The sequence below is a fragment of the Marmota flaviventris genome, chromosome 3, assembly GCF_047511675.1.
Source record: "Marmota flaviventris isolate mMarFla1 chromosome 3, mMarFla1.hap1, whole genome shotgun sequence".
NCBI lineage: Eukaryota > Metazoa > Chordata > Mammalia > Rodentia > Sciuridae > Marmota > Marmota flaviventris.
Window position 1 is genome coordinate 171413801 of NC_092500.1, and position 27316 is coordinate 171441116.

A 27316-nucleotide genomic window follows, 5' to 3' on the forward strand; every position below is an offset into this window, starting at 1 on the left:
AGATGCTGGAGTGACCCAAGCACCCAGGTGCCCAGGGATGAGGAAGGTGGCAGAGTTGACTTACTAGTTCTGGACTGCCTACAGGTCATTAGATGAGAGAAAGAAGAAAACAAAAGCAACAAACTATATTGTTTCAGATCTAGTATCTTGGAGTCTCAGTTTAAGCAACCAAATCTGTATCCCATCTAGAACCTAAGCCTAGTGTTGAAATTGAGCATTATCTCTGGCAGAGCCATTCTTGAAGAAACGGAAAAGAAACTTTTGCTGACCTGTCAGGGTTACACATAAATTCAATAGATAATCATTGAATACTTCATGTGAGTCCATTCTGTACAAGATATTATGAAAGAAAAGACACGATCCAGCTCAGGGGACTACCTTTTTCTAGATTGTTACATCTAAGAGAAACTACTATTTTGTTTAAATGTCTGTATTTTGGGTCTCCTTGTTATAGGATGCTTAGACTGCACCCTAAAGGATATAAATTGTTAGAATATGTAGGGAAACCAAAAAATAATTGAAAAAAACAACAAATCAAAGCAGTACCAGCTGGTGAAAAGGATGGGGTGGGGTACCCCAGGGTGGAGAAGTCAGGAGGAAGTAGCTAGAAAGTGAAGAAAAGGGAAGCCTGGGGTGAAAACTGCGTTGCTGAAAGCAAATTTTTAATTCTCTCCTCAAAACAAAACCTCAACTGCTGTTTAGGAAAAGAAGCTTTGAAATAAATAAATGTATATTTTTCTTTAAAAATATTTATTTTTGTAACTATAAAGATGACATAGCCATTGGAACACTTGAGAATGTTTTAACAATGTACATAGAGCATTTTCAAAAGTGTAAGGGAAACTTTATTAGTAGAATCCTACTACTATGAACCACAAAACAGCAATGTTGCTTTTTTTTTTTTATAATATCTAATTAGAAAAATCTAGTTTTTCTTCAGTGGGGAATTGGGACTATATGCATTTCTGTACACACTACACATGAAATATACATACATTGTAATTCTGTTGTGGTTGTTCACTTAACAGTAAAATGTTGTTCCCCTTAATGTTAAAAATTCTTCAGTTCTTAGTTGCAGAGTATTTCTAGTATGTTATAGTCAACCATGAATCAAAAATCAAACCAACATGTATCAAAAGGCAGTAATTTAGAATTATTTCCTTTGACAGATCTTTTTATTTTCAAATGCCTAAACAGTGACCAGGACTTCCTAAGCTTAGAAGGGACATCTTGGTGTTTCCAGGAAAGGATTTTAGAACCTGCTTGGTTTACTCTCAAGACAAAAACAAATCAAAAGTAAGAACAGGCACTGTTTGGCCCAGGGGAAATATACATTACAAAATAAATGTTTTAATCTGAGGCTGTGTGTCTGGCAACATTCTGTGCGTAGGTTAATCCTTCTGTCCTCCTTATATTACGGCCTCCCATAAAGACAAAGCGGTAACCAAACACTGGGGGAGGATGGGTCAAAGCTTCTCATTTCTGTGGGTGCTAATCTTAAGTTCCTTCCTTCATATGAGACCATACACCCATCTTGGCACAATATGTAAAACCGGTATTTCACATACAGAACTCCCAAGTCACTTCTCACATTTAGGTTGAAATTTTGTCACAGAAACAAATGTTACCTCCCGTGACTTTAGAAACAAGAATGATCCAAGGGCATCATTCACCTTCACCTAAACTTGTTCACGGTGTTGTCTATGCCTGGTTCCTCTATGTAATGGCCTGCAAAGTGGGTTTAGGAGTAAATTTATACATAAAGGGTCACTATTTTGTTGAATACATCATCCCTATACTGTGCTTTTTGAGAGGAGTGATGGGTTTTCTCTTTGGATCAGCAGAAATCTATTTGAGGACTTGTCTTTACAATGGCTCCAAAGGAAACCTCCATTTCCCAGCTGTCGGCGGGCTGGGCCTCACACCTTACTGAGCACAGTGAACAACTGCTAGGGGGGTGGCCAAGCGCGAAGCAACCTCGACACCAGCCAGACCACCGGGCTACACACCACCATCTTTTGGTCCCTGCCGCTTCACGTACTTGTGCGGCTAGTAGGACACGCGTCGTTCTCCTGAGAACTTTGCCCCTAAGCTAGAGCCGCGACTCGCGGGCGGCCGCGCTGGGCCGGGCACCCCCGCGGGAAGAACACGCCCTCGCTGACCGCCGGGGGCCCGGCTTAGGCAACCTCCACTCTGCCGGCCGCCGCATCGCAGCAGCGCCCGCCCGCCGCGCGGCTCCTAGCTCTCGGCCGTGCCGTCCCACCCGGACGCCCCCGGCCGGCGCCCGTCCATGCTCCGGGCCACCAGGAGGGCCTGCCAGCTCCTCCACAGCCTCCTTCCTGTCCCAAGGATGTCCGCCTCGAAGCTCGTCGGGCCCCAGGAGGCCTTGCCCGGCCGCGGAGAGGCCATGCCGGTAGCAGGTAAGGATCGCTTGCCGAGGAGCGGGTGCGCCGCTGCGCATGCGCGGAACCGGCGCGGGCGTCCACCGCCGCCCGGAAGGAAGTCACGTCCGGCTTGAGCGTGCGGAGGTCGGAGCCGCGCAGGCGCGCGGGGCGCCGCGGTCGGAGCAGGGGTGGGTAGGCTGCTGGGCTGTACCCGGAGCTCCTCAGGTTGTCTAGCTTCCCGCGCGTTAAAACAAATCAGAGCCCTTTGAAAGACCCTAGAATGACTGTTTAACTCTACCGGGGTGCGGTACCTGCAGCCACGCTCTGGGCCTGAAAGGCGCAGGTTTTCCCTCCTGCCCGTCCCGTCGCTGCGGCCATCCGCCCCCGAGGTGCGGTACGAGTCGTCCCTGGAAGCGCCGGAACGAGATCTGGCGATGCAGGCTTGGGTTTTGAAAATGGCCTTTAGTCCAGTGTTCTGGCTGCGAGAATTGTCCCCGGCCCCCGTTATCCTCCAGGACGGCCTGGCTGTCCCCCTTGATGAGTCACGCGGAGGTGTCATTTTAGAGCAGAGCTTCCCAAACTTTACAGTAAAGAGGAAATACTAGGGAAATGGTTACGTGTGTGGATGCTCCCTGATTTTTCAAAGCTTACTCTCAATTTCTGTCCAGGACTGTGTGGGTCCACCAGTACCAGGCCCATAGCAGAGCGGAACTGGGTGAGCATCCCTTATTCGAAAACAGGAATCCACACTTTCTTGAGCAACACACGGTTCTACAAGCGGAAAATTCCAAGTCACACGTTGGGCGATGGGTCACAGTTAAAACGCAGTCAAATTATCCTAAGGCTGTGTGTGTAAGATGTGTATAAAACATAAATGAATTTCGTTTTAGACTTCCTTCAAATGTCCACAATACCTCATGTGTATATCAGTATTCCAAAATAGGAAAAAAATCACAATCTAATACCCGTGGTCCCACGCATTTCTCATGAGGGATGTTCACCCTGCAGTACCTCGGTGCGGTGCTTACCATTGCCAAGGGTTGTCTTAACGTGGAATACTTACTGTGAGATTAGCCGCGGTAGAGATTTTTGGGGTCTGAAGAAGTTTGGAAATGGTGTGACCTTTTTCTCCTTCACCTAATTAACGTTTGCTGTTGTCTGTATTCCACCTTCATCATTTTATTCAGTCATCGTCAGCCTTAGAGGTTAATTTTTAATTTAAATCCGAGATTAAATTGAAAAAAATCCAGATTATTATTATTATTATTATTATTTTAGAGAGAGAGGAGAGAGAATTTTTTTTAATATTTATTTTTCAGTTTTCGGTGAACACAATATCTTTATTTTTGTTTTTTACATAGTGCTGAGGATTGATCCCAGCGCCCAGCACATGCCGGGCGAGCTTGTTACCACTTGAGCCACATCCCCAGCCCCCAGATTATTTTTTTAAAAATATGGGCTTTAGGGCCAGCTTATCTAAACTTTGTACATTTATCTTTAAAATTGTCTGTGACAAGCCAGTATTTGTAAGTGGACATTTAAAGACAATGCTATTTTTTTTTTTTTAAAGAACATTGTAGTTAGGTTTATTTTGACAAAATCATACATGCATGGAATTTAATTTACTCCATTTCAGTCCTTGGTTGCCTCACCCCCCTTTCCTCTGTCCTCCTGCTCCCCCTATTCTCCTTCATATATTCTACTGATGTTCCTTTCACTAGTTTATTTATTTATTTTTGACTGGTGCTTTGTACACAAAGATTAAATTCATTGTGATATATTTATAATGCACATAGCTTGATTTTATTAAATTCATTCCACATTTTCTCCCCTTTCCAGTCTTTACTCCCTCCCTGTCTCTTCTACTCCACTGATCTTCCTTGTGTATTTACAATATCTGAATTTCCAGCCTCCCTTACTCCCCTTATTGTGCTTTAGCTTCGTCACAAGAAGAACATTGAACCTTTGATTTTTGAGGTTGGTTTATTTCACTTAATATCATATTCTCCAGTTCCATCCATTTACCAGCAAACGCCATAATTTCATTCTTTTTCATGGCTGAGTAAAACTCCATTGTGTGTATAGTGTATTTCTTTATGCATTTATCTGTTGATGGGTACCTGGGGCTGGTTCCATAACTTGGCTATTGTGAATTGTTCTGCTATAAACATTGATGTCTGTATCACTGTAGTGTACTGATTTTAGTTCTTTTGGTTGAATACCAAAGAGAGGCATAGCTGAGTCATATGGTGGTTCCATTCCTAGTTTTTTGAGGAATCTCCATACTGCTTTCTAGAGTGGTTTTACTAATTTGCATTCCCATCAACAATGTATGAGTGTACATCCCCTGCCCCACATCCTCACCAGCATTTATTATTATTTGTATTCTTCATAATAAAGCAATGCTTTTTAAATGCTGAACTTCTTCAGCTTGTTGTAATTTTTCTTTTTATATATTACAACATTTTTGCTATGTCCTCCAGATACCAAAGAAACAATCCAAAAAATATTAGATTTTTGGATAATACCCGAAAACTAGTTCAAGATCAACGATTGTGTTTCTCTCCCTCTCTTTTAGGGGGTACTGGGGATTGAACTCAGAGGCACTTGACCACCGAGCCTCATCCCCAGCCCTACTTTTGTATTTTATTTAGAGACAGGGTCTCTCTGAGTTGCTTAGCACCTTGCTTTTGCTGAGTCTGGCTTTGAACTCGTGATCCTCCTGCCTTAGCCTTGTGAGCTGCTGGGATTACAGGTGTGTTTTCTCTTGTATGTGGAAGCTAGAGAGGAAAAAGGAAAAGAAAGGGGAAGGGGAGCTCATAGAAATTGAAGGGAGACCATTAGAGAAAAAAAAAAAAAAAGAGACCCGGGGAGGGAGGAGAGGAGGGAAAGGGGAAAGAAATACTGGAGAATGATATTGCCCAAATTATATTAAATTCAGTTTAGCTTTATCTTAACCAGTCCTTATGTTCCTTGGTAGAGTTTATTGTTTTTTGTTGTGATGCTGTTTTTTTGGAGTGGGGAGATAACAGATGCAGAACACCTGCTGAAGGTTTCTTCTTCTAAGAACTTTAGGGTAAATAAAAAAGTGGTAGACAAAAATCTAGAGCTGGAACAACCATATGATCCAGCTATACCACTCGTTGGTATTTATCCTAAAGAATTAAAGTGAGCATACTGGAGTGATGTATAATTGCCCATGTTTATAGCACACAATTCACAATAGGCCAACTGTAGAACTAGCCTAGGTATTCCTCAATGGATAAATGATAAAAAATGTAATGTAATACACACACACACACACACACACACACACACACACACACACCATAGAGGTTTCAGCCATAAAGGAAAATGAAATTATGTTATTTGCAGGAAAATGGATGAAACTTGAGAACATTATATTAAGTAAGCCAAACTCAGAAAGTCAGGGGTTGTGTTTTCTCTCATATGTGAAGCTAGAGGGGAAAAAGGAAAAGAAAAGGGCACTGTTCTCATAAAAATTGAAGGGAGATCAGTTGAGTAGAGGAAAGAGACCAGGGGAGGGGGGAAAGGGGAAATACTGGGGAGTGATATTGGCCAAATTATATCATTGTATTGTGTGCATGAACATATATGTAATAATGCATAATTATAATGCACCAAGAAAAAATATGGGGGAAAATAAAAAAAATAGAATATAGTTAGTTCCAAAGGTAGCTCTTTGGAAACTAAGTAAACTGCAACAATAATAGTGTAAATGATGAGTTGGTCTAATAAAGAAAAAAAAGAAAGAAGACGTAAATACACAAAGGGAGAACTGAGAAGGAGGACACAGAAATAAAATTGAAAGAATCATAGGAGACTGTTTTCTCAAGCCTTTGAAAATAAATTTGAAAACTTGGATGGATTTTTTTCTTTTATCTTGGACCAAATCCAAGGCCTCAAATGTGCCAGGCATGTGCTCTACTCCTGAGCTACAGCCCCAGCCCAGAATTGATATAATTGATAAGTGACCAAAACTGACCCCAGAAAAAATAGAAAATCTAAACAGTTAAATTTTCATAGAAGAAATAAAGTTGTCAAAGTTACCTCTTACCAAAGCATGATGTCCAGTTTCCCAGAGAATGTCTACCAAATATTTAAAGATCAAATGATTCCAGTATTATTTAAAAAGAAAGATCCAGATTCTTTTCAAGAAGCAAGTCTAACATTGAGACCAAATCTGAGAAAGATCACACAAAAAAGGAAACTACAGACTAGTTTCATGTGTGAGGATTGATACAAAATGCTAAATAGATAGGGGTAAACAGAACCCAGCCATGGAGATTAGCCATAGAATGCAAAGACCTTTTGTTAATAGTGGAGAACCAGTTACTGTAATTCGTTGTTTAAGAAAATAATGGCATAGCTATCTCTCTAGATGCTGAGAAGTTATTTGACCAAATTTAACAACTGTCCTGATAGTAACACTCAACAGGGTGGGAGTAGATGGCTACTTCTTTAATATGTAAAATTATATCTATGTTAACACAAAGGCCAATTTCAGGTTTAATTATGAAACAGTCTTGCTAAAGTTGAAGCAAGACAAGGATGTGAGCCTAGCCTGGTACCAGGTGTGCACTGTGATCAGACACTTTTAGTTGGTCATCTTAGCTTTAATCCTGGCTTTTTGAAAAAAAAAAATCCTTCTTTTTTTTAATATTTAAGGAAATGACTACCTGTTTATTAAACATGATGTAGTAGTATATTTATACTTTGCAAGAGGTAAGATTTAAACCTCTAAAATTTTAAATGTTTAATTTTCCCAGGCTAGCTAAATTAGATTGTAACAGAAATATGCCTACATTGAGTGGTTATTATTTTGTTACCATGGGTCATGTTGTTTTCTAGATTTTTGTGTTCTTGCAAGAGAACATTTCAAGTAAGATGGGAGTTTGAACAGGAAAGAAGTGCCTTCAAGGGAGACAGTAGGTGGTCTCAGAGAGGAGATAGACAATTCCTTTCTTTGTGTCCCAGCTTTTATTGGGATTAAGGGGCAGTTTTGGAGACTCCTACCCAAGCACCACTCCTGGCTCTTGATTGACAGTTGGATTCTATCAGATTCCTACTGGCCATGTTTCTGCCCATAAGTATCAAAGTGAATCCCATGGGGGTATGAGATTTATAGTTACAATAAGATTAAAATGACATGTTGAGGACCTAAAGGTGACTTTTATTTATCTTGGCCTGTGCTGGCTAATTTTGCTAGGAACTTGTTTTCCCAGACCTTGAGGCTGTTAAGCTCTCAAGCCTCTGGTCAGGATAATCTGACCAGAGGCTTGAGAGCTTAACAGCCTCTGGGCAAACACGCCTCAGCCCTGTGAACAATATGCTGCTTGTTAGGGGGTATTATCCTAAGTCAGAGCAGGGCAAGAACGACTCTGTGTTAAGTTGTTTCTTTAAAAATGTGTTGAGAGTTAACATGTAGGCTCAGCCTATAGAATTAACTCCTCAATCTTCATGTTCCCACTGCTCATGTCTACCTGTTACTTATCAATTTAATATTGTATTGTAGGTCCTAGCCAGTGTGTCAGTCAAGATAGGATAATTAGAGGTGTTCAAAAGAGACAGGGAAAAAAATCAGAAGTTCTTAAATACATATGGGATTATAGCTTATGAAAAAAGTGATAACTCAGTGGGGAAAAAGATGGACTATTGAGTAAATGGTGATGGGGAAAATAGGTAGCAATATGGGGAAAGAAGTGCTGGCTCTGTACTGAAACCAAGTTAAAATTCCAAACAGATATAAGATGCTTATAACAGCTCACACTTACAGCTTGTACTATATGCCAAGTACTGTAGTTAAATTTACTAACACAGTCACTCTTCTCAATAACCTGATGAAGTCATAACTGTTATTATCTCCATTTATGATTATAGAAATTGAGATGCAGAGAGTTAGGTGTCTTACCCAAGATCACATAGCTAATAAGTAGAGGGGCTGGAATATGTACCTAGGTAGCGTGGCTATAGAGGTGTTTGGACGTAATTACTCTTTTTCTAGTTAGTTAAATGTAAATTTAAGTATGAGAGAAAGAGAATTCCTTTAAAATCTTGGTGTGAGGAAAGGTGTTGTTACTGACTTGAAAATCAAAAGATGTAAAAGGCTGATAAGTTAGATCACTTCCACCGAAGAGTCTTCTGTGTGGCAAAAATCACCTTCAGCCAAATCAGAAGACAGCCCGGGATGCATTTCATTGGTGGAGGACCAATCTCCCTAGTATGTACAGAGCTTCTAGAAAGTAGTAAGAAAACACCAACATCCATTAGAAAATAGGCAAAGGTTTTGAGCAGATAGTTTCCAGAAAAGGAAGCACAATTGGCTCTTAAACATAAAAAGATGCTCAACTGCGCTCACAATGCTAATACCACTTTCAGATTGGCAAGCCCCCAGCGCTTTGAAGATATACTCCATGGATAGATTCTTGACGAAACGTAGGTCGGCTCCACTCTCATGCAAAGCAATTTGGCAGTATCTATCGAAAATTTAAATGCGTCTACCTTTTGACTCAGGAATTCAATTTCTGGGAATTGCCGTGCAGATCCACTTGCCAAGTGACGACTGTACCAGGTTATTCACTGCAGCTTTGTTTGCAATAGCCGAAGATTGGAAACAACCCAAGTGCCCTTCAATAGGGCTAGTTAAATAAATGATGGTTCATCCTCACAATGAAATATGCAGCTGTAAAAAGAATGTGGGACGTCTATATGAATGGTGTGGAGAGATTGCCAAGATACAGTGAAGGGAGAAAGCAAGGTCAAAACAGTATGGAGAGGATGCTAACTTTTGTGTAAACCAGGAGGAAAATAGTAACATGCATGTATGTATAAAGAGACTCTGAAAGGAGAGCTGAGGACTAATAGCTGGGGGAGGCCGTGCGATGAGCTGAGATGGATGGGATACATAGACTTTTACTTCATGCTTCTTTATAACTTGTGATTCTCCTAATGTGACTGCATTATTGAATTAAATGATTCCACGTTGAGGATGAGCTCTCTGCTGTTGTAGTTTAATTGACCACCTTTCTATCATCTTTTGTCATACTGATTTTAATTTTTTTTTAAAAAAAATTTTCTCTCTTTTCCTTGTCAAGTACATCTTTTTTCCTCCAATATGCTTTTGTAATCAAAATCTACATTTTGGCGTGATTTAAAAATCTAAATTTAGAGGTGAAATTGGAATAAGTTAATCCAAGCCGTTTTACATTTCATAAATATTCATTTTTATTGAAGCGTCAATTGTGGTAGCAGCATTTATACAAAGAAAAGATCTTTGGGGACAAATTCCTTCCACTATTATGTGTCAGGCATTATGTGTATTTCTTTTGTGGTGAGTGATATACACAGATTTTTAGAAGAAAATGATAGGAAACAGTTTTTCTTTTAGAAACATTTTTCCCAATGTGTGATTAATTTCTAAATTGTAGGACACAGAACTGCTATTTCTCCTCTTTGCTTCCTGTGCAAAGCTCTTAGATTGTTTTACTCTCTGTTGCAGGACTTTCTGCTCCCCCAAAGTCCCTGGAAGGTGTGGAACCCCACTGTCTGATCCCTTCTTCCCTCCCTCCCAGCCTTGTGTCCCACGGTGCCCCTGTGGAGCCCACCTTCTTCCTGACATGATCAGTGCTCACTGCTGCACCCATGAGGACTGCATGCTCTGATCTTTCTATTAATTCCTTCATTAAATGTCTGTTAAATGCCTGCTTGGGCAAAGCCTGTATGTTTCCATACATCCATTTCTTATTCCTTCAAAATTGGTGTAGCGTAATTCTACTCGTGTAAACCCAGCCCTTTTCTTTCAAGCCTCAGCAATCTCCTCCTTCTTCACTGGACAAACATTTATGTGCGACTATGACTCCTTCTGTCAGCTCTTGCATTGCTGCTTAGATGCTTTGCTGCCAAATTATCAAGTCTGTGTTTTATTTCCTACATGATGGTGGCTCCCTGAGGGAGAAGCTGCCTTTGGCTCCTTGGGAGCCCTGTGTTTGTTACTTACTTCGTTCTCTGGTCTATGGCACTTCATAAAAGACGCTGCCCAAACCAGGTACCTAGCAGTGGTTTAGGGGTATCATGAAGAGGATGGTTAAGACCTAAAAACAAAGTCTAAACATGTGGTCTTTCTGTGGTCTTCTGTCACCACTGTGACACAGAGAAGCCAACCTAGCTGACATGGGCATTTACTCCACATTGTTCCAGTAGTAGTGATGGATTCATACTGATTTCTTCAGACTGTTCTTTTGTCCCTCTGTGACCAGTGGTAAATGTGGCTTCTGGCCAGGATGAAGGGATTGAATTCCTGAGCAGACACTTGCTAGGCATCTGCAGCAGGGGTGGGGAAAGGGCACAGAGTTCAGCACCACCCAGGTGAGGCCTTGGCTTGCCATCCTCAGGTTTGGGAACCCCTGTGAGCCCCTGTTTGGGGTAGGAGGGAGGGGAGCTGGTGGCTGGGAAGCAAGGGGAGGCTGCTGGGTGAGGGGACAACAGCTGAGCCCTGGACTAGAGAATAAGTGGGATGACAGGCCTCAGGAGGGACAGACAGGGTAATGTCTGTTTGCTGAGCTTGGTCTGGCCCCTTCCCACAAACCAGCCCTTGGCTGGTCCTGCTGTTATGAGCCCACCAAAACCCTCGAACCTCTGTTGATGTCTGAGACTCTGAATTCTGCCAGGGTTGGTTTCTGGGTTTCAGTGAGTGCTGAATGAGAGTTGTGGATCTTCTACATGCTACCTGTTTGTCTTTCTCCTATTGTAAATTCCCAGTTTGAGAAAGTCACAGTATCCACTGTTGGATGATGGTGTGGTACTAGACGTAAGTTATCCAAGGGGAGAAATTGTCAGTAGGCAGACATCAAGTACTTGCTGAGCAACAGCAGCATAGCACCTGAGAGGCAGGGCCCTTCCGAGTGGTGCTGCATATAACAGACACGCCACATGAGTGAGATACAGTGGCATGTGAAAGAGTCAGAAAACATTGGGGGACTAAGGGAGAACAGCGTGTTGAAGATGCTGGGTTTGGGGGCCTGGGCTTGTCATTGTCTGCTGGTCTCCCTCTTGTTGGTTTTTCCCATCACGTTCAGAAAACCTTACCAGCTAGGTAGAATTTCTGTAGCCAAGTACAAAAGTATGTGAAAAGGAGTGCCACTTGCCCGTGTGACACAGTGACGGTTGGTTTACCTGCCACTTTCCTCTCCTTCCTGTATGTAGCTCAGAGAACCAGCCCAGGTGGGTTGCACAGGACTGAGCTTTGTGAAGGGGCCCAGAGCGTCAGCCATGTCAGTTTCTAGTGAGCTCAGGTTGTCTTCATACAGCAATTTAGTCATTTTGGCTCCTGTTCATCTGCTTGTCACATTTTGAGCTGAAAGAGGGAGAGCAGTTGGAAGTATGGGACCTGGGCCTTATCTTTGGCATCTGCGCACACTGCCCCTCCCTTCCTGTTCTCTCTTCCCTCCTTCTCTTGACTGGCTGGCTGCTGTCCTGGTTCTAGCCATCTCTTCTGTGCCTGGCTTCTGAAATCTATATCTCATCTTGCGAAAGTTCCACTTTTCTGTTTCTGAATTCTAACAGGGTGGGTAAGTCCTGCTGTAAGCACAGTTCCGAAAGCCATCGTGTCATTTCCCCGAAACCACTGGCTACCTGTTTTAACGTCCACATTTCTGTCAGTGGCACTACTTCTCTTTAGGGAGAAAAGGTAGATTTTCTTTCCTATATTTGGCGCTGAGTGATAGCTCTTCCCGCTTGTGTTTCCTGAGCTCCTAGCCTGGTTACAATACCCTGCTGGCATGACCAGACTCTTGGATTCCAACAGCTAATTCCCTCGTGATAGCCTATCCAAAAGCTCTTCTCCTTTTGCTGAGATGTTTGATGGTCAACTCATGATGCCTAGTGCTTGATTTTCCTTGACCAGAGACCTCTGTGTTGTCTGGATCCTCTCCGTCTAATGGGCCTGTTATGAAAGTTGGCATAAAGTTATTGTCCAACATGAGAAAGACATGGCTTCTTACTTTCCTGTAGGACTTTTGTGTCTCTTGTGTGAGTGTATCTGTGGTGTTTCTCATCAGGGTCTATTTCAGATCCACTACCTTGTTGAATAAGTTTATTAAATTTACATCACAATAGAGTGAAGACTGGCAGTAGCAAAACTGGAGGATACGCAGAGTGACAATACGTTCAATGAATATATTACCATTACATTTAAATCATGAAGAAAAAAAGTTAAGAACATTGAATGTCTTCCTAGAGCATGTACATGAAATTAACTCTTTTGAAAAAAATATTACCACGGTAAAGAAATAATATTAATGTTGAATTTCCTTTATAATTTTTCATGTTTTACCTTTGACTTAAAAAAATATTTGCAGTATACTGTTAGGTAATTTATAGTTTGCGTAGGTCAAATACAATGTGAGAAGTTAAAAAGCTTTGATCAACTGAGGCCACAAACCCTTCTTTGACTTACTGAAAAAAATGGTATTTTGACAGATTGTACCCCAAAGGGAAGAGTCTTGAAAATGAAAAACTTTGAGGGAATTCATAGCATTCCAGCTGGAGAAAAATCTCAAAATTACTGTAGTTCTTAGATGAAAAGGAAACTGCCTCGGAGTGGCAGAACCAGTAGGGAGCCATCAGATAGGACCCCCCCAGAAAACCCCGCTTTGCTGGAAGCCTGCAGCTCTCTTCCCGTTCACCAGGAGCCGCTCCCCACACAGCAAGCCTCTGCAGGAACCTCTGGCAGCCCTGGAGTTTCCTGCTCACCATCACATTTTTCCACACCAAGATGTGTGCTCTGGCTCCACACAGCACTGCCCAAGCCCCTGTGCCCACTGTGATGCTGTGCACAGGCCCAGGCCGCCCCATCCTGGGCAGGTGCCTGGGAACCCAGAACTCCCGATTGCCTGTGGTGAATGCCCGTTGCAGTAACTTAAAATAATAAGTTAGGACATAAAGATTGTCCTTCAGGATGATCCTTCTACTAGGAAGCTGTGTGGATTTGCTTCAATATATGGGAGAAAAGTGAATAATTATTTTCTGATGAAGATTAGGAGTGGAAAAAATATCCATGTCATTTGTATATCCTCTTTGGTGAAAGTCTTTGGTAAAATGTTAGACATTTCTAATTGGATTATTACTATCATTATTATTTTTACTGTTAGTTTGAGTTGTTTATATATACTAGTTCTTTGTCAGACGTGGGTTTGCATATATTTTCTCCTAGACTGTAGCTTGTCTTTTTATCTTTGTAATAAGGCCTTTTGCAGAGTAAAAGTTTTTAGCTTTGATGAGTTCCGTTTTACCAGGTTTTCCTTTTATGTGTCATGCTTTTTTGTGTCAAGTCTTAGAACTCTGCCTTACTGTGATCCTGAAGATCTTCCCTGGTACATTTTCCCCCTTAAAGTCTTCTAGTGTTAATTTTACATTTAAGGCTGTGATCTGTTCTGAGTTGGCTTTTGTGTCAAGTTGAGGCTGAGGCTGAGGCTGACATGAGGCTTATTTTGTCAATGGCACATTAATTGTGGGTTTCAGGAGACTGCCCACTACAGGGGCCAGAAAAGATCACCCCCTGACTTCCCAAGAGTATTGTGTTGAATGGGTCTTCTAGTGCCTGTTTTTACAAATAAAGCTTTATTGGAACACAGACATGCTTATTTTGCTTTTGCAGTGTAACAACAGAATTCAGCTGTGATTGAGACAATATGACCCTCAGAGCCTAAGACACTTTTATCTGGACTTTTACAGAAAAGGTTTTCTGAATCCCACTGTAGTTTCACGAACTCTTTCTTTTGGTTTGCCTTTTTTTTCTTTTTTTCCTTTTCTGTCAGATACTTCCTGTCTCCTGGTGTCCAATTACTCTGTACATGCATTTTCAACTGGCTGAGACCTAGGATTGGAGTCATTGGCTGGTGTTAGCCTCAGAAGAAAGCAGGAAGGATGAGTGGGTGGGCCTCTGGCTGCCTTCCACAGGCCTTCCTGTTCTAACCTGCCTGTGTTCTTAGCATCAGTAGTATTTCAGGTAGTTCTGACGTGATAAACTGGAAACTACTATTAACTCTGTACCTCAAGTGTCGCCCTAAACAAGTCACCTGCATTGCACTGTCTTCAAGCTTGACCTCCTCCCTGCCCCACCCCAGCTCTCACTGTAGTCTGCACTATGGTGTGTTTCAGAATGTTTACACAATAAAAAGGTACAGGACTTTGGTGATTTCTACAGGATCTGGTGGACTATTGCATTTCTGTAAGCACCGATTCTTTGTATCGTAGTTGGTATTTACTATATACTCTTTCCTACCAAGGGAATTTTATACAGTTTAGCTTTGACAAATTTCTTGCTTTGCCCAAAAACTAGGATCTTGATAACTTTATGACTTGAGTCTGTAAGTTAGGAAATAAACAGACGTGCTCCTCTGGTCATCAGAAGTTAAGCCACTGTGGCTTTGTGCTTACTGGTCATTAATTGGAGATGGCGTGTCCTGAGTCTCTGAGTGTACATTTGACTTCATCTCTTCTCTCCATACATGGCTTTCTTGACAATACTCTTTTTTCCTTCTCTTCTCCATGCTTCCTTTGCACCTCACTGCCGCCTCCTGTGGTGACGCCTTCTCTTACTCTCCAACATGCTTGACCCTCCTCTCTTTGGGACCTCTTGAAATTCTTTTCTTTACTCCTCATTTGACAAGCAATCAGATTGCTTGAAGATATCTTATATTGTTGTCTTATTGTTGAACTTCAAGCTAGTGATTTAACTTCATTGAATGCATGTGTTTTCTCTGTAATAGCACTGTAAGTTTGGTGAGGGCTTACTTATTTGTGTGGCTATATATTTATATTTATATATTTGCCTGTATATGTTTATGTTACACAGTAGCTACTAGTTAAATGAATGAAAGAGTGATTGAGCTTATATTCTTTTTTTAAAAAATACCTTTATTTTATTTATTTATATGTGGTGCCGAGGATTGAACCTAGTACCTCACACGTGCTGGGCAAGCACTCTATCACTGAGCTACAACCCCAGCCACTTCTATGTAACATTATGTTCAGAAGTTGTCTGTTCAATAAAATCCTTTCAGTACAGTACAGGTCAATAGATATTAATGTTAATGAAAGCAAAGTTTCTCTGCTTCTATGGTGGGAGGGGTCTGTGTAACCTGCAGGCCTCTGCAGCTGAAACAGGCTGTTGTAGCATTACCTGCTAATCAAGGCAGGGGATGACTGCTAGTCAGCTCTGAGGATCACAGCTGGCAAAACCCCACTTTCTCCACTACCATTTAGTGGTGTGTTGTAGCTCCTAATGACCTCCGGCTATGCCCTTCAGTATTGCAGCAGACCCCAGAAGCTCACTGCCACTTTCTTCTTTCTGGGGTCTTGTCTCCTGAATTGGAGGATTGAAATCCACAGACAAGGAAGGGTGAGTGCAAAAGAGTAGGATTTATTACTGTATCAAGAAAACAATGGAGCTCTCATAGGGCGAGAGGGCACTGACAGGGGTTGCCACTTGAGTGTTCTCTTCCAAGGGTTTATATAGCACCTGAGTTAATGCTGTTGGTCTAAATTTATGCTAATCAGGGCTAGGAAAAGTACTAAGATACTGGCTAAAATATATGCTGCTCAGGTTTTGGAAAAGTACTAATGCTATTGGTGAGCCCTGCTATTCTACTCAGGTCTGTTCTATTTCCATTTTCCTGCTGCTCATGGGGAAGTGGGAGGTTGAGGTGGATCATGGATGTTTGGAGAGGGGGTTCAGGGCTGTGGCACTGGGCAGAGCAGGCGCCTGCACTGGCTCAGGCAGGGCTGCTGTGGGAGGAATAAGTTGGTGCACTTTGGCTGCGTTGGCCATGGCTCCCTGTGCCTCAGGCCCACACTGGCATGGTGGGCTCCATGCAGCTGCAGGCAGGTGCTCACCACCTGCACTCCAGCCCTCTGGGTCTGCAGTTCCTGCACTATGGCAGAGGGGCCTGGATTCATTAATGAATTTCGATAAATGGATGCAGTGTTTTTAACTTAGCTTCCAGTACAAACTATCCATCTTTAGGAATTTGATTATGATTGCTGTGTATGCCCAATGGCTGACTTTCCAAAAAGTATTAGAAGAGGTCTGAGCTCTACCCTCCACATCATGATTTGTGTTTAATATTTATGGAAGTGACATCTTTATACAAATATGTAAAAATAGTGGTGAATGAAGGAAATGGCTCTCAGTGTGACAGAAGAAAGCATCTTAAAGCGATCTACAGTTTCCCCAAGGTTGTGTTAACATAAAAAAGACATTGTTTTATGTTCTCAAATCAAGAGATGATTTTATGATTTAACAAGTTTTACGCAGAACTTTTGTAAGGTTATCAGCACAGCATAACTGCTGCCGAGACCACATAGCAATATTGGAATCTGGATTTATTGAGTTTGCTGTGTTCCTTCAGGTCTCATTCATATTTTTCTCCCGAGGGTACCACTTTCCTCTCTTGACTTAATAATACCAAGATATAGAAACTCATTTGTGCTGCAGTGTGAGATGCTGGGAAATGAGTGCTTGTTTATTATCTCTCTCTACAGGACCTTTCATGACCATTAGTTGATGTTTGCCACCTCTGTATAAATAGGTGCATTCAGAAGTGTGGGACCATTTGGTTTGGTGGAAGTTCATGTGCTTCATGTTTGGATGGTGTTTTAGTTAGCCTTTTCACTGCTGTGACCAAAAGACTTGATGAGAACAATTGAGAAAAAGTTTATTTTGGGGCTCACAGTTTCCGAGGTCTTAGTTCATAGATAGCTGGCTCCATTCCTCAGGGCTTGAGGTGAGGCAGAACATCATGGAGGAAGCTATGTGGTGAAGGAAAGTGGCTCAGAACATCACCCCAGGAAGTACAGTTGAGTGCTGTACTCAACAAGGACAAAATATAAACCCCAAATGCATCCCCCAATGACCCATCTACTCCAGCCACATCCTACCTGCCTATTGTTACCACCTAGTTAAGCCCTATCAGGGGATTAATGCACTGACTAGATTAAGGCTCTCATAACCCAATGATTTCACGTCTAAACTTTCTTGCATTGTCTCACATGTAAGCTTTTGGGGACATCTCGTATTTAACCCATAAGCTGGGGAGTCTCAGCTCTAGTTTGTGTGCTCACTAGCTGCATTACCTTGGGTGAATTTGCCCCATTTTTATCTTTTGTAAAACACAGGACGGTGGCACCTGCCCCATGTGGATATTCCTGGGGACAGAAGCCATGATGGGGAAGAGCCTAGCATGGTGCCCAGCTCCTGCAAGGTGCACACGATGGTTTTGTTTTTTTTTAAATAGTGTGTTATGTCCAGGAACCTTTTGAAGACAGCCTACTGCTATGGTGTTGCCCCTTCTTCTGGAAACGCGGCTAATGGCTGTGTCACATCCTTGTATTCACTGAAGGAGCTGCGGTGTGGGGTAGGGAGGTGGCCAGGCCACAGCTGACACTGACCTTGACCTTTCAGACCCCTCACTGGATCTGCCTGTGAGAAAGGGCAGTCAGGTGTCACTCAAGCCCACACTTCTTTCATCTTTTGAAGAAAAAAGGGTCCCTCAAAATGACTCTGGATGGCTAAAATGGGCATGTACCTCCTCAGCTTTCCGTTTCCCTACTTCCCAGAGGTGGTGTCTTTTCTGATTGCCCCTCTCTGGAGTGAAGGCTTTGGGGGGGACCATCGAGTGCCTTGTGGAGGAGAGTTCTACAGGGGAAGTGGGTCCCTGTGGGTTGTCAGCCTTGCCCTTCGACACTGAGGGCTGCAGGGCTGGCCTGGAGGGCCTCTGCCCGGGCTCCCTTTCCCCTGGCCCATGCTCCTGACTGAGGTGTCTCTACCCAGCTCCCATCAAGCTGATGGCATCAGGAGAAGAGAGAAGGGGCCTGGGCTGGAGGCTATGGAATCCCAACGTCTAAGAGCAGAGGATGCAGAGCACAGGATATATAGAAAAAGTAGTTAGCCAAGAAAAAGGATCACTTGGGAAGCCAAGAGAGGGAGACTGTGGGAAGAAAGGAAGGGACGGGTCGGCTGCAACTTTTGCACTGGGCAAGCAGGAGGCCTGCTGAGGTGGTGGGTAAGCAGAGGGGAGGCAGAGCTGGTGATCAGGTGACCACAGGTCAAATGTCAGCAGGGGAGACCAGCCGGGTTGCTCCTTCTCTTCCAACAAGCTTGGCTGGAAAGGAAAGGAAAGGAAGTAGGGCAACAGATTCAAAGAGGTATTGTTTTTAAAGACTGAAGAGACTTGAAGATGTGCACATTCTGAGGGGAAAATATAGCAGGATATTGAAGGAATAAATTCATTTAAATTTGCATTGCTATTTGTCATTTTATATGTGGATTCTTATCTTACTTCTTAACTAGTGCCCCCTTTTGTATGCTAATTCATGGTTATTTTCCTCCTCTCTTTCTTCCTTTCCTCTCTCTCTAAGATTTCTGACAACTCCTCTTTTACTAGTGTGTGTGTGTGTGTGTGTGTGTGTGTGTGTGTGTGTTTTAAACAGTCTTTTCCTTTTGGATGCCAACAGTATTCTGGAATCTGAGTATGAAAACCTCATTGTCCTTTTAGGGAGTAACTAGTGTCCATTTATCCCATTCATCCATCCTCAACTGTATGCTAATGCTTCCTAATTATCTTTATATGGTTGCTTCAGAATTTATATGTTCTAGACAGATTATTCTATTCACCCCATGTTGTTAATTTTTTCATTTTTAGGCATTATTCTTTGAAAGTTTGGGGATATAAATCCAACTAATTTCCATCAAGAACAGTAGCATAGGAAATTAAATGCAAAACACATTTTTGATTTAGAATTGATGTAAAGCCAAACTGGAGAAATTTAGTTACTGTTTCTGGAAGTACCCTGTGACAGGCTTCTTGGAGGGCGAGAGGTGAGGATAAAGAACATGACTTGCAGTTTTGAAACTTCCTGTTCTCTTCTCTCCCTTCCTTCCTCCCTTCTCCCTCCTCCCTTCTCTTTCTCCTCCTCTCATTTGGTTTGATATTGGGCTAATAACCACATGGAGATGTGAATGGAAGCTGACATCTGAGTGATGATGAGCGTTTCTGTGGCACCTGCTCACAGGCAGACCTGGCCCCTGTGTGATGGAGCTGGGCTCTGTGGGCTCCCTGAGCCTCTTCTGCCCAGCCCCCTATCTAGGAGTGGCCCAACCCCCTTCCCCCTGGGCTGGACTCTCCTCCCAGAGTCCTGTGCCTCCTCTAGAGATGGGCTGGGTCTGTGAGATGCTGGGCCTGACAGCACCTGCTTCTGCACTCCAGGGGCGTGTTTCCCTGGGGAAGGCTGAGGTTCTGTGCAGGAGCTGATGGAAATGGTAGCTGGTCTGCAGTCTTCAGGCCCTCATTCTGCTCCATCTGATGTGTTCCTGCCCTTCCTACCATGTCACCTTTTCCTTGGATCCTTAGAAATGAAATACAACTTCTCTAATACTCATTTTCTCCCTTTTTGTTTAAGCCAAGGGCAAGTTGGATTTTTTTTCATTAGTAGTCAGAGAAATCTAGGTGTCTTCCTTATCCTTAACTCTGGTTTGTCTTTATGGAAAAAACATGAGAATCTCCAGTTTTAAGTTTGTGATCTCCAGCTACCAGTGCCACCAGAGCCACTTTGAGAAGGCTATTTATTAGACAGCTTTTTGTCACTGTGGAGAAATAGCTGAGAAAATCAACGTCGAGGAGGAAATATTTATTTTGGCTTAGGGTATCAGAGGTTTCAATCCATAGTCACTGGGCTCTACTGTTCCTGGCTGTGGTCAGGCCCATCGTGGTGGAAGGTTGTGGCAGAGCAAAGCTGCTTACCTCCTCCTGGTTGGGAAGGAGAGAGGGAGAGGGAAAGGGAGAGGAAGAGGAAGAGGACGAGCTCTGCCCTTCCATGGCACACCCCCAGTGACCTGTTCCTGCAACTAAGTCCACCTCCGCAGTTTCCACCATCTCTCAGTAACTCAGTCAGTGGACTGATCCATTGATGAGATCAGAGCCCTCATGGTCCAGTCACTTCCAAAAGCCCCCTTCTGAACACTGCCGCATTAGTGAGACCCTGAGCATCATAAAATAAAGAATAAAAAGGGCTGAGGTGTGACTCAGTGGTAAAGCACCCCTGGGTTCAATACCCATTACCCCTCCCCCCAAAAAAAGAAAAAAAAAAGAGAAAGAGACAATGGCATGCACTTGGTGATGCCGGGACAGTCCCTCTTTCCTGATGGCCTCTCTCCATCTGGAGGAGCCACTTAGGCAACCAGAGCCCAAGCCCTTGCCTCGGAGCTAGCACCCTCCTTCCCTACTATCGCTTTGGTGTGGTGGGATGACTCCTTAGAGATTTTTAAAAAGAATCTGGTTTTCCTGAACTTTCTTGAAGAGAACGACCCCCTTCCCTCTATCTGAATGTTTGAAAGCACACTTGAAGCCAAGCACACAGATGGCTTAGAAGCAGAACCTGCTGTGGCTTCTGCCATGAGCAAGAGTGCTTTCCATGCAGACCGCCTGCGGACTTTGTTCTCTGTGGACTCTTGGTTCTGTGCCAGCCTGTAGCTCTGTCTCCTCGGGTGAGATTGTTCACAGCTCTCCCTACCAAAGACTAGTCCCCCCAGTTCCTGTGGCCATCCCTCCCATGCTGGCTATGTGTTGAGGTATAGTAAGGATGAACTGTCAGTGTAGACAGGGACCCAGCCACTGGGGCACAGAGGCTGTGGAGTCTGGGCTAGGGAACTCTGGGCAGGGTGTCACAATACAGGATGAAGCAGAGGTAGTACCAGGTTAGGGCAGAGCTAGCTGCCAATACAACTCAAGATCCAGGCTGAGGGCGGCCCTATAATAATATCACAGGATTGACTGATTAGGGGGACATGAGGCCCGTCTGGATGATCCCATGTGCAGCTTCTCCCTTGAAGTTGCTGGTTCCCTGTGGTGGTCTGAATCTGGCATTCCACAGCTGTCTTTTCTAGTCCTCTTGCCATATGCCTTGGTACATAACCCAGTTCCACATGATAGGAGTCCACAGTTATCCTCCGAATCTCTCTGCATTCCAGAGCATGTGTGCATGGGTGACACTTATGTTCTCAAGGACTCTGCCTCTCAGTTCCTGCATCACTAGGTCCTCTCTCTCCTTCACAGTGAATTATCCCATTAGCAGGCCCACCTATAATACACCTGGGAGTGTCCCGGGCTTACCAGAGATGGAGCTAGGACTGAAGGAGGAGGTGCTGTGCTGGGAGTCACCAAGAGGTGAGGTGATACCTGCTTGAACGTTTCCTCTCCCCCGGCCTTTGGGCCAGCCCTTTGTGCAAGACGTCTCCCTGCTCTTCCCAGCGGGCAGGCCACAGGCCTCCCATCCTCTCATCCCTCGTTTCGTCACCTTCCTAGGGAAATAGATCACGTACTTTTTTTGGAGTGGAATGTAGCTGGCATCCTTGCTGCCAGGATCTCACCTTCTGTTTCTAAACCCTGCTAAGTTACTTTCCTAAATAAGAAAGTGGCCGAGTTTCAGTTTTGTAAGTTGGAGCTTGAATTGGATGCCATACTAAGTAGAAGAGGGAGAGGGAGAGGGAGTGAGGGGTGACTGGGCTTGGTGGCCCTCTGTGTTCTTCACTCCCCCATGCTGTGAGCCCCCTTAGTCTTGCCACACCCATACACTGTATTCCAATTCCTGCCTCACTAGACAATGATATCTTTGAAGGGGAATACTGTGTCTGCTTCATTATCTTATCCCTGGAGCACCTATAGTATGCCTTGGACATAGTAGAATTCAATAAGTATTTTATTAAATAAATGGATGTGCTCAGAATGGCCCTGCTGGATGATTGAAAAGCGAATAATCTCTACTCTTAAGAAGTTTGTAGATTTTTTTTTCATACTGGGGATTGAACCCAGGAGTGCTTTTACCACTGAGCCCCATCCCAAGTCCTTTTTATATTTTATTTTGAGACAGGGTCTTGCTAAGTTGCCTAGTCTGTCCTCTAACTTGTGATCCCCCTAAGTAGCTGGGATTAAAGGTGTGCACTACCATACCTGGCCTATTTAGAAAGACATGAACATCACAGATGAGAATAATTAAGCCTTGAATTTGTGGCACTGACTTGAGGGGTATTTATCAAGAATCTGGAAGCACTTAATCATATCTATATTCTTTATTTTTTTTGTATATATAAATATAAGTGTCACTCCTATGCAGCTTTTCACTCATTCAGATACATTTTTTCCATATTAGAATAAAAAATGCAAGGCCATATTTTAAGGATTTTTAAAGGACAAAAAGATTATGAATTTCATCTTAGCATATGACAACATGGTCGTAACAAGTTACTTTGAATTTAGTAAAATCTAAAACTCAGGCTAGTTTTATTTTTTGGCCAATGTTCAAATGGAGAGATATTTCCAAGGAGGCATTAAGATAAAACATTGTTTTTGGATATGTGACACATTTCCTTGTATTTTAAAAATCTCTTGGGTATTTTAAGGGAAATTTAATCCATCTGATTTTGATCCAAATATACTTTACTCACAATAATAGAGAAATATTTGATATCCAGAGAAATCTATTGATGCTCTTAAAGTTTTTCTCCTGGGAAATAAGAAATCACATTTCTCTAAGAGTGAATCACAAACTGACAATGTCTGATTTTTTGCTTATTTAACAAAGCCTGAGTTAAGTATCAAATTGGGAGCTCTGGATCAGTTCTTTCTGTTCTTAGTTTTTAGAGTGTTTTCTTTTTAACCATGTAGAGGACATTTTTTTCCCCCCCCGAGGAGTTTTGTTTTTTTTTTCTTATTCTGACAGTTTCATCTGCTATCCTTTTTTTTTTTTTTTTAAACTCCCAAACAATGATTTTGGAAGATTCAAGGTAATAAAACAATTTTGATGTCTGTGCATTAATGGTGTCTGTATTCAGGATGTCTCAGGCCTGTCAGAAGCTTGGAAATAACATTTAAATGTATTGCTTAATTTTAATTTTAAAATACATTCTCTGAGAATTAGATACCAGTCCTAAGTGAATATTTGGAATTTAAAAGAGGGGATTTAGGTCAAGGAATAGTTAAATTTTGTCCTCTTGAAAGATCTGAAATCCTTTTGTAAATAATATAGAGGTCTTTGTATTAATATTGTGTTTTGGAAGTGAAAAGTGCAAGAACTTGGGCCAGGTGGGAGGATAAGAGGATCTTGGAAGGCCATCTGTGAATTGGGAGTGCTGCTCCTGGGCTCCCTGGGACTTGTTCTGACTTCTGGCCTCCCAAGGATGGTGGTGTTCCAGCTCTTCTCTTCCCCAGAGTGGGTTCTGCAGGTATTGCCTTGGCCTTGGCTTTGCTCTTTAAGCTTCTCCTTCTCTATGGAAGGTGCTGGTCAGAAGCCTCAGCAGGGGCCCAGTTCTTGCCCCACAGCCCTCTGCTGCCCTCTGCTGCTCACAGCAAATGGCAGCACCGACCCCCTCCCCACCCCCACCGCCCCAGCTGGGATCTGATACCTGGATCTTGGCAATAGTCTTCCAGCCTCTCTGTCCTTTAGTTCATCAAACAAATCACAGCCAGACAAATCTTCCTAAAATATCATGACATATGAGAGTTGGCTCCATTGTCATGACTGGGTGTGCAGACCGGAGACAGACTTCTTGGGTCTGTCCCAGTCCTGCCATCTATTATCTCTATGACCTTTAGCAGGTTGTATGATCTTGGGCAAGTTGGTTAAATTCCCTTAGTGTCTTAGTTTCCTAGCCTGAAAATGGTGAGATAGATATTATTATCATTAATAGGATTAAATGAAATAAGAGAAGTGTTTAGAATAAGGTGTAGCACATCATAAGTGCTAAATAAATATTGTTATGTTTACTGACCCACTTTTTAGGATTTGCTGTAGACAAGCATTTTACAAATTGTGGGATTCATAATACAGGATATTAGATGGTTCAGGGTTTGACGTTAAATGACACTAAACCACAGTGAGAGAACCATTCCTTTTCCAACCAGCTTTCAGCTGTTCTGATTATATCAGGGTGAATGTGTTTACCTTGTGCAAGAATGTTTTCAACTTCTCTCTAACACTTGCTGATGTCTCTTTTTAATAGGTAGAACTTGAGTTTAGAGAGAGCTCTAGGCTTTTTGAATTTAATAAAATCTTTTTTTTTTTTGGTTAAAAAGTATTTTTTATTTCTGGCAAATGATACTCTATATATAATATAAAATTTCCTTTAAAATTATTCTAGGTAAAAAGAAATGCATTTAAAGACTATTAGGAAGGTAATAAATAAATTGTGTTCTAGTTTCAAATATGGCGAACATCATGAACACGGTACCCACAGGTCTCAGGTCTGAGGATACTTTGTGAGAGAGCAGCTGCCCTTGGTCCCAGCTGGCCTGGGGAGCTTTCCTCGCTCCCTGTGGGCCCCTGTTTTAGCCAGACCCCTCGCTGATTGCCGAACATTCCAGCTCCCTTTAGGTTTGTTTTTTCCCCAGCAATGCCCCTTGTCTCCCATTCTGCTTTCTGATTTTCATTCATTCTTAAGGCTGCATTTAAAGCTATGGCCGTCTATGAGGCCTCCCCTGGACCTTGCTCTAGGCCTCTCTCTGTTCTCCAGACTTTCTCTGGCTCGTTGCCAGCTCCGTGTGCTTGGTATCATTTCTTGGTGTACAGTTTCTAGCATGTCTTCAGGTCTGTCTCCGTCTGCAGCTGGGAGAAAAGGGCTGGAGGCTCCTAGCGCGTGTCCCCCACAGGGCCTGGTATAGTGCCTTGGAGGCGGTCAATGTCAGAAAACAGTTGATCTCAATTTTTGTTGTTTGTATTGAGGTTTCATGTCTACACTAGAAAACCAACCTGCTCTGCACGTGACTTTTAACAGGTCTCGCAGATGTGACGCTGTCCGTACCCTCCAGCCTTGGAAGACTTCCACACCTCAGAGTTCTCTCCTGCCCTTTGCAGTCAGTCTGCTTGCCAACCCCCAGCTTTATCTCCATAATTTTCTCTTTTTGGAGGAATTTCCTAGAAAGCCATCATACAACCTGTAGTCTTTTCTACTGAATTCTTTCACCTGGCAGAATGTGGTGATCCATGTTGTTGGGTATGTTAGTGTTTGCTTCTCTTTACTTATTATACTTTATTGTTGTTGTTGTTCTGGGATTGAACTCAGGGGTGCTCTACCACTGAGCTACATCTCCAGCCCTTTTTATTTTTTATTTTGAGGCAGGGTCTCACTAAGTTTCTGAGGCTTGCCTGGAACTTGCAGTCCTCCTGCCTCAGCCTCCTGAGATGTGGGATCCCAGGCGTGCACTACTATGCCTGGAAGTTTGACCCTTTTTCTTGCTCAATGACAAGAGATAGAGTGCATCTGTGAACATTTGGATTGTTTCAGTTGGGGCTATTATGAATAATTCTTCTGTGATTGTTCATATGCAGGTATTTTGTGAACATGTTTCATTTCTCTTGAATACTTATAGGGGTAGAAATGGTTGGTTCCAATGAAAAGTGTAAGTTTGATTTTTTTTAAATAATTGCCAAACCATTTACTATTTTGTGTTCCAGCCAGCAACATGTGAGTTCCAGTGTCTCTGTCTCCTCTGCAGTACTTGGTGTTGTCTGTTTTTATCTGTATATCTTTCCAGTGGAGGATGAGGGAGAAATCAAGGATGATTCTTAGATTTTTGGGTTGAGTAGGTAGATGTTTGGTGCCACCATTGAACAGGAGACAGAGAGAGGCATGAGGAATTTGTTGGAGCAGGGGGAGTTCTGGAGGTCAAACCCAGGGCCTTGCTCATGCTAAGTTGTGTTCTACCACTGAGCTACACTGCTAGCTCTAAGACCATTTTTTGAGAAAAATCTAGAGTTCTGGTTTGGCCAAGCTGAGTTTGAAATGCTTGCTAGTCATCCAGGAGGCACCGCTCAGTAGGTGGTGGATGTGCAAGGCCACCTGCATTCATTACATCTTCCTACACTCACTAAATAGTGGACCCTGGGGTAGGGGCTTAAATTTTCTGTATCCTCAGGTGATATGGATAATTCACAGAACAGCTTCTGATATCAGTTTCCTCATCTATACCATAAAAATAACACCTGTCTTCCTCCAGAGCTTGGATAAGGAGTGAACAAGTTCACAAGTACAAAAGTGCTGATCTCATTGGTGTTATTAGTAGTACATGATTGCCTTTTGTTTTCTTCCTTTTTTAGTTTTGGCACCAAGGATTGAACCCAGGGATACTTAACCACTGAGCAACATCCCCAGCCTTTTTTATTTTTTTATTTTGAGATAGGGTAGGGTTTTGCTTAGGGCCTCGCTAAGTTGCTGAGGCTGGCTTCGAGCTTGGGATCTTCCTGCCTCCTGAGCTGCTGGGATCATAGGCGTTTTCTTCATTTTTATGTCCATTGTGGTTTATAATTCCATATATTGTACATAGTAGGTGCTCAGTAAATACTGATTTAATAAATCAATGAATGCAAATATCAAGTAATGGTGGAAGAGGAAGGGAGGAGGAGGAGGAAGGAGGAAGGAAGGTGGGAGAGGAGAGCGACAGGGTGAGGGAAGGAGAGAGTGAGAATGGACAGCATTTGGGTTGGCTTTATGGAGGAAAACCATTAGAACGCCTCATTGGAGCTTTGGGGAAAGGCAGTTTATCTTTGGTTTTATGGCCCTAGGGAGGCAGCATGGAAGACTCAGGATTTAGGGATGTTTATAAGTAATAGCACCATGGGAAGCATAGTGGTATTTGCTAAGGTTCTTACCTTCATAACAGACCTTCAGTGTCTTAGGGGCTGGGACCATTTCTGATGTGCCTCTGCTTTTCCCGAGTCTTGGCTCACTGGTATAAACATAATACAAACACACAAAAAATGTGTCAATTGAATAAATAAGTTTCGAAATCTTCTTTCTTCATTCTACCTGAGGGGACATCAGCTGGCTTTTGGCTGGTGGTGGGTGACTCATGAGCAGGTGATTT

The 27316-nt window shown here is 42.9% G+C and overlaps 1 protein-coding gene across 3 annotated transcripts in view; it reads left to right on the forward strand.

Moving 5' to 3' along the window:
• The first annotated feature begins 2088 nt into the window (after positions 1-2088).
• Msra (methionine sulfoxide reductase A) overlaps positions 2089-27316 on the forward strand; it is a 335755-nt gene continuing 310527 nt past the window's right edge. Inside the window, exon 1 of one of the 3 annotated variants that reach the window (XM_071610626.1) lies at positions 2089-2420. In XM_071610626.1, coding sequence (XP_071466727.1) covers positions 2291-2420 — 130 coding nt within the window. In that variant the 5' untranslated portion in view covers positions 2089-2290. The remainder of the gene's footprint in view (positions 2421-27316) is intronic. The other 2 variants (XM_071610625.1, XM_071610624.1) reach the window with 2 other exon arrangements.